The 13,090-nt window shown below is 39.2% G+C and overlaps 2 protein-coding genes across 4 annotated transcripts in view; one reads left to right on the top strand and one right to left on the bottom strand.

The window, feature by feature from the left end:
• ctnna2 (catenin (cadherin-associated protein), alpha 2) overlaps window positions 1-13,090 on the top strand; it is a 306,072-nt gene that overhangs the window by 195,078 nt on the left and 97,904 nt on the right. The gene's annotated exons all lie outside the window — the stretch shown is intronic.
• On the bottom strand, window positions 3,642-5,219 carry lrrtm1 (leucine rich repeat transmembrane neuronal 1). Its single transcript, XM_026304270.1, has one exon. It carries the CDS (start codon window positions 5,217-5,219, stop codon window positions 3,642-3,644), a length of 1,578 nt encoding a protein of 525 aa, XP_026160055.1.

Raw genomic sequence — 13,090 nt, 5'->3', positions numbered from 1 at the left:
TATCCTTTCCTCTTTGTCTTCATCTTTCTTTAAAAAACTTTTCTTCTCACATTGCACTTATAACAATATAGTCCTTGGCATCACACATTCCGGTCTCTTACTTGTAACCACTCATGTGCACAGACATGACTACATGCACACACATTGATCACATGCTTACTTTTCGTACACATGAGCCTACTGGCATACTGTATGTGTTGTACACACAACCTTTGTATATCCTATGACTGGCAAACTGCTTAGACACTGGGAAGTACAGAACAAGCACTCTGCTGTGCAACAGTACTTTTGAAAAGGTCCAAAATGCCCCACTTTCTTCTGACTGAACAGTAATTTGATTTATGTAAGACAGTTACCAAATCTCCATGTCAGCTAGTTGTCATCTTCCCAATCAATCATAATACATTTTCATATACATTCTTCTTAAATGTACCGTGTCATCCCCAAACATCAGTTTACCGTTGAATATGTGAAGAAGAGATGAATACATTTATTTTCACTATGATCATTTTGGTTACCTCTCATCTGTATTGATTTTTACTGAGCATAATCAATCAAGGCATTCGTAATGGATACTGTCTGAGTGCACATATCTCCCTTCAGGGAATTGTCATTCTAGGCTTAGGTCAAGCAGAGATTTGATCTATTGTCAGCTGGATGAATTGGTGTTTTTCTCTACATTTCCTGGGTCTTATGGACACAGAGAGAGTGAGAGAGAGAGAGAAGGTAAAGGTGAGTAGGGACAGAGATAAGTCTAAAGTCATTTAATGTCAGCCCTCAGGATTCAAAGCTTTTAAAATATTCAGAGTGTTCTCCATCACCTTTTGCCCTGGTTGCTTGTTTAAGAAAAGAGTGAAATGAAATCAATAGCGGAGCCAGTACTGGCCTCTATGCCAGGCATCATCCAATATTTATATAAATGAAACTTCATGCCCTAAAATATACCCTGAAATTGCATGTTTAAGGGAATGTGAAGGACTTGAAGGGGTGAAAATTCTAGCCAGGATGTGAAGATGAATAGAATAATATAAATCCTCATCATGATGCCCTGTTGTACATACTGCAGTCATTTGCATTCGCATGATATGGCAGATTCTGATTAACAGCGATGTTGAGTCTTAAAGTGGGATGCCCTTGGTGCCATAAATGAAAAATGAATCATAAATCCCCTACGGCAACTTTAGGCCATTATCACTCACTAAAACATGTCCCCTTAACAAATAACCACAAGGTGTAGTGCTTTCTTTTAGGACCACATGCACTACATGAAAGTATAAATTTAGTTGTGCACCACAGTTAATTAAGCCAAAAATGTTAAAGTACTTGTACGTGTACCATGCATAAATATAAATATTTTAATTTTTGAAGGAATCTTATGATTTTAAATTATAGGTATCTCATGCCTTTGTAATACAACATGAAATGCACATTTCCTATGTTTTGCATTTATAAGAGAGCAGAATAGTGTTGTGCAAAAAAAAAAGGAATTCCCAGCATATCCTTCACATTAATATGGATGATTAGTATGTGATGAGATTTTACCTGAGAGAAATCCTGTGAGCTGTGGGAGGAAAAGAAGGTAATTTGATATGTATATCCAGCAGCTTACTTTGTCAGTCCCTCCAGGATTTGGCATATTGTGATCACAAGAATTAACACTGCTTTAATAAATTATTTTACAAATTTATCCAATCCCTGCCATATTTCTAAAAAATACTGTAAAAAATTGTTGCCTGTTTCGCTAATTACTACTATTTTCAGTTTAAAAATATTTGATTTCAGAACCACATATAATTATCCCAGTTGAAATAAAATTAATCCTCAATCCCAGCAAAACATTTATTGCCTGAGGGACCTTAAATCCTCTGCACTTTTTCACAGGCAGGGCTTACTCCCAGGCTCTGTCTCACCCCCACTAAAGTCCACCAATTTAAAACTCTCTAAATTAGGTCTAAACCTATGAGAACCAAGCAAGTATTACCTGTTTTCCTGACCTCTCGTTCCATTTTGTTCAAAAACACCCAAAAAACAGCTATGCTCAACAACAACATTAATCATTTAAGACACATTTTTATACCCTTCTATGAACTAAATATATCGGTGATTGTCAGTGAGTTCTTAAAACATTTATTACTGCTGTGTTACAAGTTGAAAACATTATCTTAATTTATTGTAAAATAACACAAAAATTATGAAACTTGATGTGTTGAATTGTTTCTTTTTTCAGAAAAGGTGGTACAAATTCATTCAACTTACGTTGCCCCTGCAGTGAAAGTTGAGAGAATATGGTGCATGATAGGTATAATGCTGCCACAGTATGAGAATACGCACACTAGAGAGCAGTCTGTTCCCTCTTTCTGCAGTCGTTGTGATCCTCCAACACCCCCCACACCCCAACACACACAAACACACACACACACCTCCCCCACACAGCATACTGTTCATGTCAAAGGACCCAGGTAACAGTACATCTTTCACAATGCACTAATTTACACAATTAAGTAAGCATGGTTTCAGTGATTGTTGTCTTTAGTGTGCTTGATCCAGTGAAAAGAGGCATTGTTCCTCTGTGAAAACGAAAAAGTGAGAAGCAATGAGAGGCATAGCTTTAGATCATTGACACTCTGCTTTCTTTACTTGGATGGTACACAAATAGTGATATAATAATATGAAAATATGCTAACTGATTAAAATGTAATTGATCATTTGAATCTATTCACAGATGGGTAGGGGAAAGAAACTACACTGATAACGAGCCAACACAGTGAGTGATAAAACAACAAATATGAGAGATTTAACACAGAAGAGATCTAAATTTCAGACCATGGAATTTACATTGGAGATGAGATGCAGATATCCCTCTGTCCCTTTCACTTTTTTGTATTTTGTTTCATTATTGTTATTTCATTTTATTTTTTTGGTTCGACACACTGCAGAGACGTGGCTCTCCAGTCCATGAGCGCAATGACTGCATCTATTGTCATTCTTCACTGACAGGCTTCTCACATACAAATGAGTTTACTGTGAATAGCAATTCATTTATTTAAACATTTTTTTTGTAGTTTACAAAAGAAATAGATTATCTTTTATCATTTTTTGTCCACACTTGCACTTGCACTTCTTTTAACATATTTTACACAGACCTTTTATTTGTACATTTTTAATCCAACTTAAATTTGTTTTTTAATATTTTAAATGCTTGTCAAATATTGTTTACCATCATACAAATGGTATTTTTTTCCTTTTTATGTGTCTCAGTTTATTTTAAACAATAATTAAATGTCCTGAAGTAGAAAGACACATTAAAGCTCAGTTATCCATCCATGAGAGAAACTCTGCAGAGCCCACAATGTATTCCTCTCTGTGTTTCTGTAAAACATCAACAGGTCCAAGAGTCAGGTGGCCATTATGCCTTGTGGCCTCAAATCAGCAGTAGATAGCAGTAGCAGTAAATCCACCATGAAATAGTCAGCCACATAAAGCACACTCCTTCCACATCACAGTGAGATGCTGTGTAAAAAGTGTCTAAAAGATCCTTTTATTCCTTCTGTCCTGCAATATTCCCGTCCCCAGTGTATCCAAAAAAGGGATTTGCTTTATATCCATATAATCACAGGTAAAGACGGACTCACAAAGCAGAGTCACACCTCACATTCTCGAGAAGGTTGCTGTTGGCAAGTGCAAGAGCCATATTCATTGATGATTACCAGAGCTCCCTCAATGTGATTAGGTTTATAGTCAACATAGTACTCCGGAGTAGAAATTGCAGCCATCTGCTGCATGCTTTGCTTTTGCTTCTGCTTACGACGCTGACTGCTGAAGCACTGCCTCAGTTGTCTTATTCCGGCTGGAAAGCACTTCCATGCTACATACAGCATGAGCACTATGATGAAAAAGGAAAAGATCAGTGCCATGGTGCCAGTCACCACCTTATGAATCTGCATTCTGCTCTCCAGGTCATCATGGCCCACAGTGACAGTGAAAGAACTGGTGACCACCTCACTGCCCTCACCTTCATAAGGGTTGGGGGTAAATGGGCCCAGGAACACAGAGCCACCCTGGGCCAGATCCCTTGTAGAAGCGTACAGGCCTGCTGTAGTTACCTCCATTGGGGGATCCTCACATAGCTGAAAAGCATAGACAGCATCCAACACATCCTCGCCCTGTGCAGTGTCGGGACTTGAACACAGAAGGGAATTGTCACGCTGGCCTCGGAAGGCACTCAGCCAAGAGGCCAAGGCACACACATTTCGACTGCACTCCCAGTCATTCCCTGCCAGGGTAATGCTGTCCAGAGATGACCATGAGTCCAGGATGCGCTGGTCCACAGATGTCAAACGATTAGAGTCTAGCATTAACACCTTCAGGTTAGGTGTACTCTCAAAAACATGCGGCTCAATGTACTCAATTTCATTAGCTGACAGGTCTATCTTCTCTAAGAAATGCCATGTCCATTCCAGGGTATTGACAACAATAGTGGCACGGTTGTTGTGCATGTACAGAGTACGTAATGAGATGAGGCGAGGGAAGTGGGCTAGGTTGACTTTAACCAGCTCATTGTGCTCAAGATGCAACTCAGTCAATTTGAAGAGGCCAGCAAAGGAGTTTCGTGCCAGGCTTTGCAGTTGGTTGTATCCCAAGTCGAGAAACTGCATGCTCCGGCAGTCCTGAAAAATCCGCACTGGCACAAATTTGAGAACGTTGTAGCGCAAATGCAAATTGGTGAGCTTTCTAAGGCCATGGAACAGGTCAGGCTCTAGTGCCTGCAGCCTGTTGTATGAGAGGTCCAAGATGCGCAGATTTGGGAGGGGCCTAAAGGTGCCATTTGGCAGATTCTCAATCCGGTTGCTGCTCAGGTCTAACTCCTTGACTCGTCTTAGCCTATCGAATGCACCCTCCTCTACAATGTCAATGTTGTTGTGATCTAAGTAGAGCCAGGTGAGCTGTGACAGACCAGTCAGTTGGCCTTCACGCAGCTCAGTCAAGTTGTTTTCCCTCATGGACAGGCCCATAGCGCTGCTCAGATTGCGGGGAATATCTGTGAGGTTGAGCCCCTCGCAGTACAGCAGCTTGCTGTCGCAGCGGCACAGCCTTGGACAAACCCCCTCTACCAAGGGAATTGTTCTTAGAAAAATGCCCAATGAACACAGTATCAACCCAGGGGGCTTCTTCAGTGGCCACTTTAAGTACAGTCCAATTAGAAGGAAATCCATTAGCATAAATATCCAGGGATGTCACTGAGAAAATGTCCATTGAACCACTCTGGATATTGTTTTTTTTTTTTTTTTTTTGCTTACCTAATATATCATATTCATCACATCATATTTAATTAATTAATAACCTGTTATGTTTTTGTATTTAAGATATATAATAATATTATATTTCTTTTTAGTTAACCAAGGGAATCCTTGTCAAAAACGCAAAGAGTAAGTCTCTTTGCTTCTGTTAGATATCAAACAGTGGGTGGGAGAGTAGAGGGGGTGAAAAAAAATAAAACTGTTCTCACTGATCGATTTTATTTGAAAAGATTCCTACTCACCCCTTATCCAAAAGCTGACAATCTCCATTCAGCGTCTCGCTTTGTGCCTCAACACTAATTATGTGCGAATCTAAAAAAGACCCCACTGTGGTACAAATTCTCCCCTCCCTTCTCTCTTTTCAGTGGACACCAGATCCTTGGCAGGCTTACAATGTCTTAGTTCTCCTCAAGTGAAAGAGCCAGAAAGAGAAGGAATCCAAGTAGCTTTCAGCGAGATGGTAGGAAGTGCAAGTTCCCCTGTCTGCATGCATGAGCTCTGTCTCTTTTGCTTCTCCGCAGTCCTCTGCTGCAATAATCAGAGGGGAGAAGAGGGAACCAGAGAAAGAAAAAGCCAAGGAAAAAAATGTTTTTAAATATGAGTCTTGTTCTTTTCACCTCCCCTTCCTGCTTAAGTTTCAGCAGATCTGTCAAAACATATTATCGTCCATCTCTGGAAGCAATCACTGACTTGTAAGGTTTAAATCCATTCAAGCGGGTAATCATGCTTTCAGTGATGGATGCAAAGGGGAAAAAAAGGATTTAAAGAGGTGAACCCTGTTTACTATTTTCTTGTGTAACAGTATTCCTTGTCATCTGTCTGGCTCATCTCGGTTAAGAAGCTGGTCGCATCCCCTGCGGCTTGCAGGTTTCATTCACTCCCTTGCTCTCCGGGTGTTTCCTCAGCCAGCTGGAAGAGGCTGCTGAAGGCTGGTGCTGGTAAGCAGGCAGCGGCAGTAAATGTGGGAAGCAAAGGAGCGCGCAATCCCTTGCAGCAGTCCAATACACTGACAGCGCATGCAGGAGCACCTTCTGTTCACTGAGTGTCGTAAGCCACTCACAATTCAGAGTGCTCTCTCTCTTTCCCTCACTCTCTTGCTCTCTTTCTCTTGATCGCTCACTCACTTGTTCATGCTGCTCCCCTCCTCTTCTCTTGCTGTGTTTTTCTCTGTGCCTGAGACATTTACATATTCAGAATGGGCTGGGCTAAAACCAGGAGCTTTAATGAACGCATCCCCCACCCTCTTCCCTCTCCCTCTCTCTCTCTCTCTCTCTCTCTCTCTCGCTGTCTCTCTTCCTCCCTCCCTTCCTCCTTCACTGGCTGAAATGAATTTTCACCATATAATGTCTGCCTCCTTTGACGTTGTTGTGCGAAAGCATCTTTTTTCTCAGAGTTGCAAAATAACATTCATCCAATGAACAATAGGGTGTCCTATATTAGTTTCTCCCCTAAAGCGGAGAACCATTTGCATGCTTATTAACAATCAAAAGAGAGTCCTCATACAAAAGAGCCAAAAACAAGAAGAAATAATGTAAATGAAATTCAGGGCATTCCCTCTCAAAATCAAAAGTATAGCCGCATAAAACATGAATTAATTCCAGCGATGATGATACAGTATAAATGTACTCGCCATCACTTATGCATTAGGATTTCAAATATGAATTTTTGTAATGACTCAATACAAGTCTATTGATATTCATTGTTTAGCCTTCAAACAATAAAGTCTAGAGTATAATGAGTCAAGACTAGAGTATGACATTCTTCATTTCATCATACTGTCCTGTAGCTAGGCATTCTGTGTCACTGTCAGTTATGGCTAGGCGTTCCATTGTGAATACAAATGTAATAGCTTGCCACATAATATTAGCACAAAGTTATAACATAAATGTTCTTCTGTGAAGGTCTGCTCTCCCCTTGTTTTGCACATCACTGGAATCAGTCCTAGACTTGTCCTCATTCTTCCATTAATTTTCAAAGACAATGAGCTGTGACAGTGCCTTACATTCCTCATATCAGCCAACTTTCACCCATCTGACCTTTTTGCCTCTATGAATTCATTGCATGTTTTACTGACAGAAGCCATACCTTTGATATTTCAATATGCAAATGAGAATACAATTTGCATTTCTGTTACTAAAGAGTTACAGCTGGTTGAATTTATTTCTTGGCAAGTGAGAGTTAATATTTTCTAATGTGTGATCCTGGCTAGTGTCACCAGAGAACCTCATATAGTTCTATGGACTAGAACTATCATTAGCAATAGATTTTATGTAAAGATACCTAAGCTTTGCTTGCAAATGCGTTATACAAGCTAAATAATTGCGACATCCTCTCCATTATGTCAAAACTAAGTTCCTGTGAAACTCTATAGTGTTAAACTGAGTAAAGGCAAAATCACAGGTTGTTTGTGAGGTGCTTACACAGATGTTTACCATGTCACTGATCGCCTGTTCGCCAGGGAATGTGATTTGGTGAAGACATTTGGCTGTATTATGTTTACTAAGTACATGTACAGATACCATCTTGGATGACATGTAATGCACAGTAAGGTCACATGTACGAATATGTCACCAAATGGTTTTTGTGTACAGATCAGACTTCCTCAATATTTTCCTTTAATTAATTATTTGTTCACTTCTTTGTTTGGCATCAGTTAAACAAGTGTATATAAAAAAAAGTGATTCTGTTTTCAGGAATTCCAGATAATAGCTTGTAATGATTCAGTATCTTTTGCCTTTCTAAAGCTGTTCAGTTAGTTTGAGGTCTCATGACAGGGAAGGAAAATTTGCACAAAGATTTTATTCAAATTAAGATCATTGTCCTTAGAAAATGTAACAGAAAGTGGCAGCATACAGCTGGATAACATAGAGATGCTGCGTTTAGGGTCAGTGGGAAATTAATTGTATTATAATTATGAAATCTTAAGTAATTTCTAAACTTTTTAAATAGACTGATGCTGAATATGAAATAAACCCCCCCTCTGAGAAAACACATTATCAGGCTGCATGTAGTGGAACAGAGACTAGCATAAAAATGATGTGGGAGTTTGATTACAGTAATTACACCAAGGAACCACTATTATCTAAAGGCCTTGCACATTGTTCTGACACTATCTGGCATTCTACGACTTAACCTTAGATACAGCATCTGCCACCAGGGCGTTGATAGGACTTGGGTAAAATCAAAGTTACTAACATTTGTGTGAAAAATCGAACTTTTAAGTCCTGCTACAACAGAATAAAATAATCTTCTTATGCATTAGGTAAGGTATGATTAGTTTTAAGCCCTGGATTTCCTTGGCAGATACAAATTTGTTTGTAATTTTAATTAGGAAAACTAATTTCCAGTTAAAAGACAACACAGCCATTTTGTCATTGTCGGATGTTTCAAAGTAGAAGTGGCTGAAAAAATGTGACAAAGTCAAACCTCAAAATACACGTTAACTTTGTTGGATGACAGTGATCATACTGAGGAAATGTTACCCTTATTTTTGAATCCAAGGTTGATACAAGATATTAATTCTAAATTCATATTTTGAAGCATTTAGTAAAGTCTTGACAGTGACAAATATATATGGAGCAGCAAAGGAAAGGGATGAAAAATTGTCCTTCACATGATATGGACATCTTCAAGCTGGAATCATCTCTGCTTGGCTTGTGCTATATTCCCTCCTAGCTGTAATGGATGACTACACCATCAGCTAATGACTTGGTGCTCTATAATGACTTGACACAGCGAACAGGAGATGAGAGTATCCAGACCATCAGTTTTAAGACTTTAAGAGCTTTGGCTCCCTGCTTTGGAGTTGGGGTCAGCACAAGTGTGAGTGAAAGTGTGTGACAGTGAGTGCTTGTGTATGTGTGAAACACACATGCACACAGGCATGTGCAAATCGGAGAAACAAGGAGAATTAAACTCACTTCCCATCCCATTTTACTTGATTTAGGAATCAGCACCCCACACATGGCATCTCATATTTTCTTGGCTTTTAGAAGACAAGCAGTCATAAGCCAAAAGTGGGAGTTTGTGGCAGTGTTCGTTTCAGATTTACTAGTTTTAATAAAATATGTATACCCCTAGCATGCAATCATTTTATTTGATAGTTCTGGGTATTTCTTATAATAAAATGGTTGGAGGTGATGGTCTACTGTTTGGAGACTGAATTGATTTGATGGATCAAATAAGACTCACAACTATCAGCATCTATGATTATAGGCCCATTATTTAAATCATTTATTGAATCAGAGGATGTCTGACTGTGCGGGCTCAACAAAACAAGGCAGATGATGACTAATTGGCGCACTGCAGAGATAATGTTGATGGGCAGCTGGGAAAGGACTGTGGTGGGAGTTGGTGGAGACACTTACACCATAGAGTTTCTATCAGTGGTGTGATGAAGAAACAGCAAGAGATGATTCTACTGTACATCTGCAACTAAATGCGACCCTCAGGAGATAGAAGTTTCTCTGTTTGAAAAGGTTCCAACCGGACAGAGCATCAATACTGAGCTCATTCATTTCAGCTTAAGTGTTTTTTTTTTTTTTAAATTCTTTTCTTTGGTACTTTAGTTGACATAACCCCATTATATTGTCAGGAACTGAGGATAAATTAAGTAACAGAAGAAATGTACTTAAAGATAAATTGAAATAACCATTGGGCATTTCCAATTCTTACCATTGCAGTCTTATCTAAATCTTCTAAATCAAAATAATGAAGACTGTGACCCAGTGAAGTTTTCTATTAGTATGCATTCTTAGATTCCTGCACACAATACAAAAAAAAAAAGATCCGTCTCTCTCTTTCTCATACAAACTGCAGCTCAGGTAAACAAACCAGGAAACAAAACCATCATAATGTTCAGTGGAGCATGTGACGGGGGAACATGGCTGTCACTATGGGTTACAGCTCCTTGAAACATGTTTTTGTGTGATGCAAATTTTGCCTCAGTAAACACTGTCAATTGCTCAAACAGGAAATATCAATACAGCACTAGCCTCATGATTTGCCCATGTCTGAGGCTTTAGAGGTGGGTGAAAGTTTTGGTTGATGCATTGACAGAGAATTTATAGGGCAAGCTGAATGCTGAGCTTGGAAACGCACTGATATTTTTATCCATGGTGATGTGTTGAGGATCTGCACATGTCATATACACAGATATATATGTCTATATGTATATATATATATGAACACACAAAAAAAGAATTAAAAATCTGACAAGGACAGAATGGATAAAATAAAGAGAGTGTTATCATCGGCAGGAATTGGTAGGAAAGAAACTGTGTGTCCCAATAAATCTGGAGGTGGCTTTTGGAAGCAGAATGATCTTAAATCGCCTCTAGTTTTATGTTTCTCTCCCAACACAAAAATAAAGCTCTGCACTGTGTAAACCGAGCAGCTATGATAAAACATTTTAACTTTCTTTTTTTGAACACAAACCCGCTGCAACCTGTTTAAACATGTTCAGTTTTTTTTTTCTGATACCGCCACTATTTATTCTATGGCATTTTCTATAGTTGAGACAACTTGACCTTCATCTACTTAGAAGTGCTGGTTGAATAAAAGGCATTCAAGGCAAGACCTTAACTTTCTCAATTCAATAAAATTACAGTTCCAGTCGTGATTGGTCTGGGTAGTGAGTCTAATGATCACATTGTCTATATTGCTGCTATATATAGTTGAGCTGTCGTCTGCTTTCCATATTTTAGTGCCTGTGTGACATATTCTAATGCACACAGGCGCTTTAGGTTGTACAACAGGTTAGAAGTATTAAGAGTACATGCTAGAACAAGAGGGACATTAAAATGGGAAAATGATCAGTAATTTGTTCTGTGTTCTTTGATTTTTTTTTTAAACCCATAAATTACTTGATAACTGTCCTTAAAAGCCCATAATAATTAGCATAAATCATGATTCTGTAGGCTCTTTTTAATCATCCAGCTTCAGCCATCATGTATCCATTAAAGCATTTTGCTCTTCTTCAGAATGTTTAGTTCAAGGTTTGATGAATTGCTGGTGCATTCAGGAATTATTCCTCTCCAAACAGTTGTGCTAAGCAGCTTGGTGCGTTTGTGGTTTTCCTGTTGCCCTGAACATGTTGTCCTTCTCTTTCATTGACTTGCTGTATTGCCCACAGAGCTACTCCTGACGCTTTCTTTTTTTTTTGCACTGTTCTCTCCTCTAAACGCTATACACCACCGTGTTCAAACAGTCCACGTGGGTGGCTGCTTCTGAGATACTGAAACCTCCACACCTGACACTGACAACCAGTTCCATTTAAATGTTAGGTCAAAGAGTATCTGTACCTCTTGACATTGTCTCTACTGAGTTACAGCTATTCTAAGGATCTGGCTGGTTGCATTAACTAGCATGTTATCCTAATAACATGTCCTTGAGTGTATATTTGTGGGACATATCAAGTACTGTGCTTGGCAATCCATATAACAACGAAAAAAGCATATAGTCAAATATGAATAGAGAATATGTATTACAGATTGCGATACTGCTGCAAGGACTGAGTGGGAGCAAACTATGCAAATGCTTTTATTACTGATCATAAGAGTTAACACAACAGACAACACAACACAATCTTGTTCTCCATTATACTGGAGAAAGTGATCCATCATTCTCCAGCAGAGCATATGGCCTCATATTTAGGGGTGCTAACAGGCATTGCAAATTATACATATTTGGATGTGATTTGGTTGTTTGCACTAGCAGTCATGGTCCAGTCAAACCATCGGAATCACTTAATCGACCAGAAGGAGAGAGGAGATCAAAAGGCCCCAAAATGAACTTTCCAGTCTTTATCACTTAAATACAACAGCTGCTGTTTGTTAATGTTGTTTGCCTCTTGATTAAAACTTTTTAAAAAATAGTTCAAATAATAATGATTATCCTTGACGCTATTTTTAATATTCTTACAAACTGAAATTGTAGAACTACTAATTATCATGGTTTGAGTGTTGGGTTGTTTAGTGGAAGAGTTTGGTGGTAGCACATCAGTGTGTATGCGTGTGTGTGAAAGGGATAATTAATATGGATGTAAATTGCCTTCAGCTATGTCCATTGCAAGATGTTCCCTGTGGAGAGAGAGAGAGAGCGAGAGAGAGAGAGAGAGAATGATTTTGCTATGTCAAAACAGCGCAGTCACACTCAGTGTTGGACATGCTTTTGTACATAAACAAGATTAGAATTTTTCACCCGCCACCACGCCTGGTAAAAATGTACAGCTATCCGCCACTGCCAGTTTTCACCCACATTTGGCAGGTTGGTGTGTGTGGGTTTTCCATATACAGTATTTAATTCAATAACCTGTTTCAACAGTTTCACTTAGTGTGTTTCTTTATGCATTTGTGTTCTGGCTCTAATGTTTTTGGCTTCAGAGACTAGATCAGACAGCGCCTGTGACTACAGTCTGTCTGCCAAAGGAACTTTGTTCTGCTGTCAGATGATGCAGAAATCCCACAGAAAGCCACCAAGCCCATTTTCAAAGCCCTGCTTCCCATCGCACCCTCCCCACCCCCGACTTTTGATAGCCCTGACTACTCTGGCCTATTGCCTCATCCAGAGCCAAACAAGCCTCCACATTCTTCATATGTCCACTAGTCTCTCTTATGTTAGGATAAAGCAGAGCAGAATACCGCAAACAGAGGCACCTCTGATGCAAAAGGCTGAAACACTTGTAAGTTTAGACAGAAAATCACTTGTGCCTTTAACCCCAGTGTCTTTACTGCAAGGTAAGCTAAGAACAGTAGCATAGAACTCTGCATAAAATGCCATTAGAGAGTAGTATT

The sequence above is a fragment of the Mastacembelus armatus genome, chromosome 1, assembly GCF_900324485.2.
Source record: "Mastacembelus armatus chromosome 1, fMasArm1.2, whole genome shotgun sequence".
NCBI lineage: Eukaryota > Metazoa > Chordata > Actinopteri > Synbranchiformes > Mastacembelidae > Mastacembelus > Mastacembelus armatus.
Note: the sequence above shows the minus strand (reverse complement) of the source record. Positions and strands in the feature narration are given on the sequence as shown.

Excerpts from the sequence above, each read along its gene's own strand:
- lrrtm1 (XM_026304270.1), bottom strand. The coding sequence starts at position 5,219 with ATGCTAATGGATTTCCTTCTAATTGGACTGTACTTAAAGTGGCCACTG.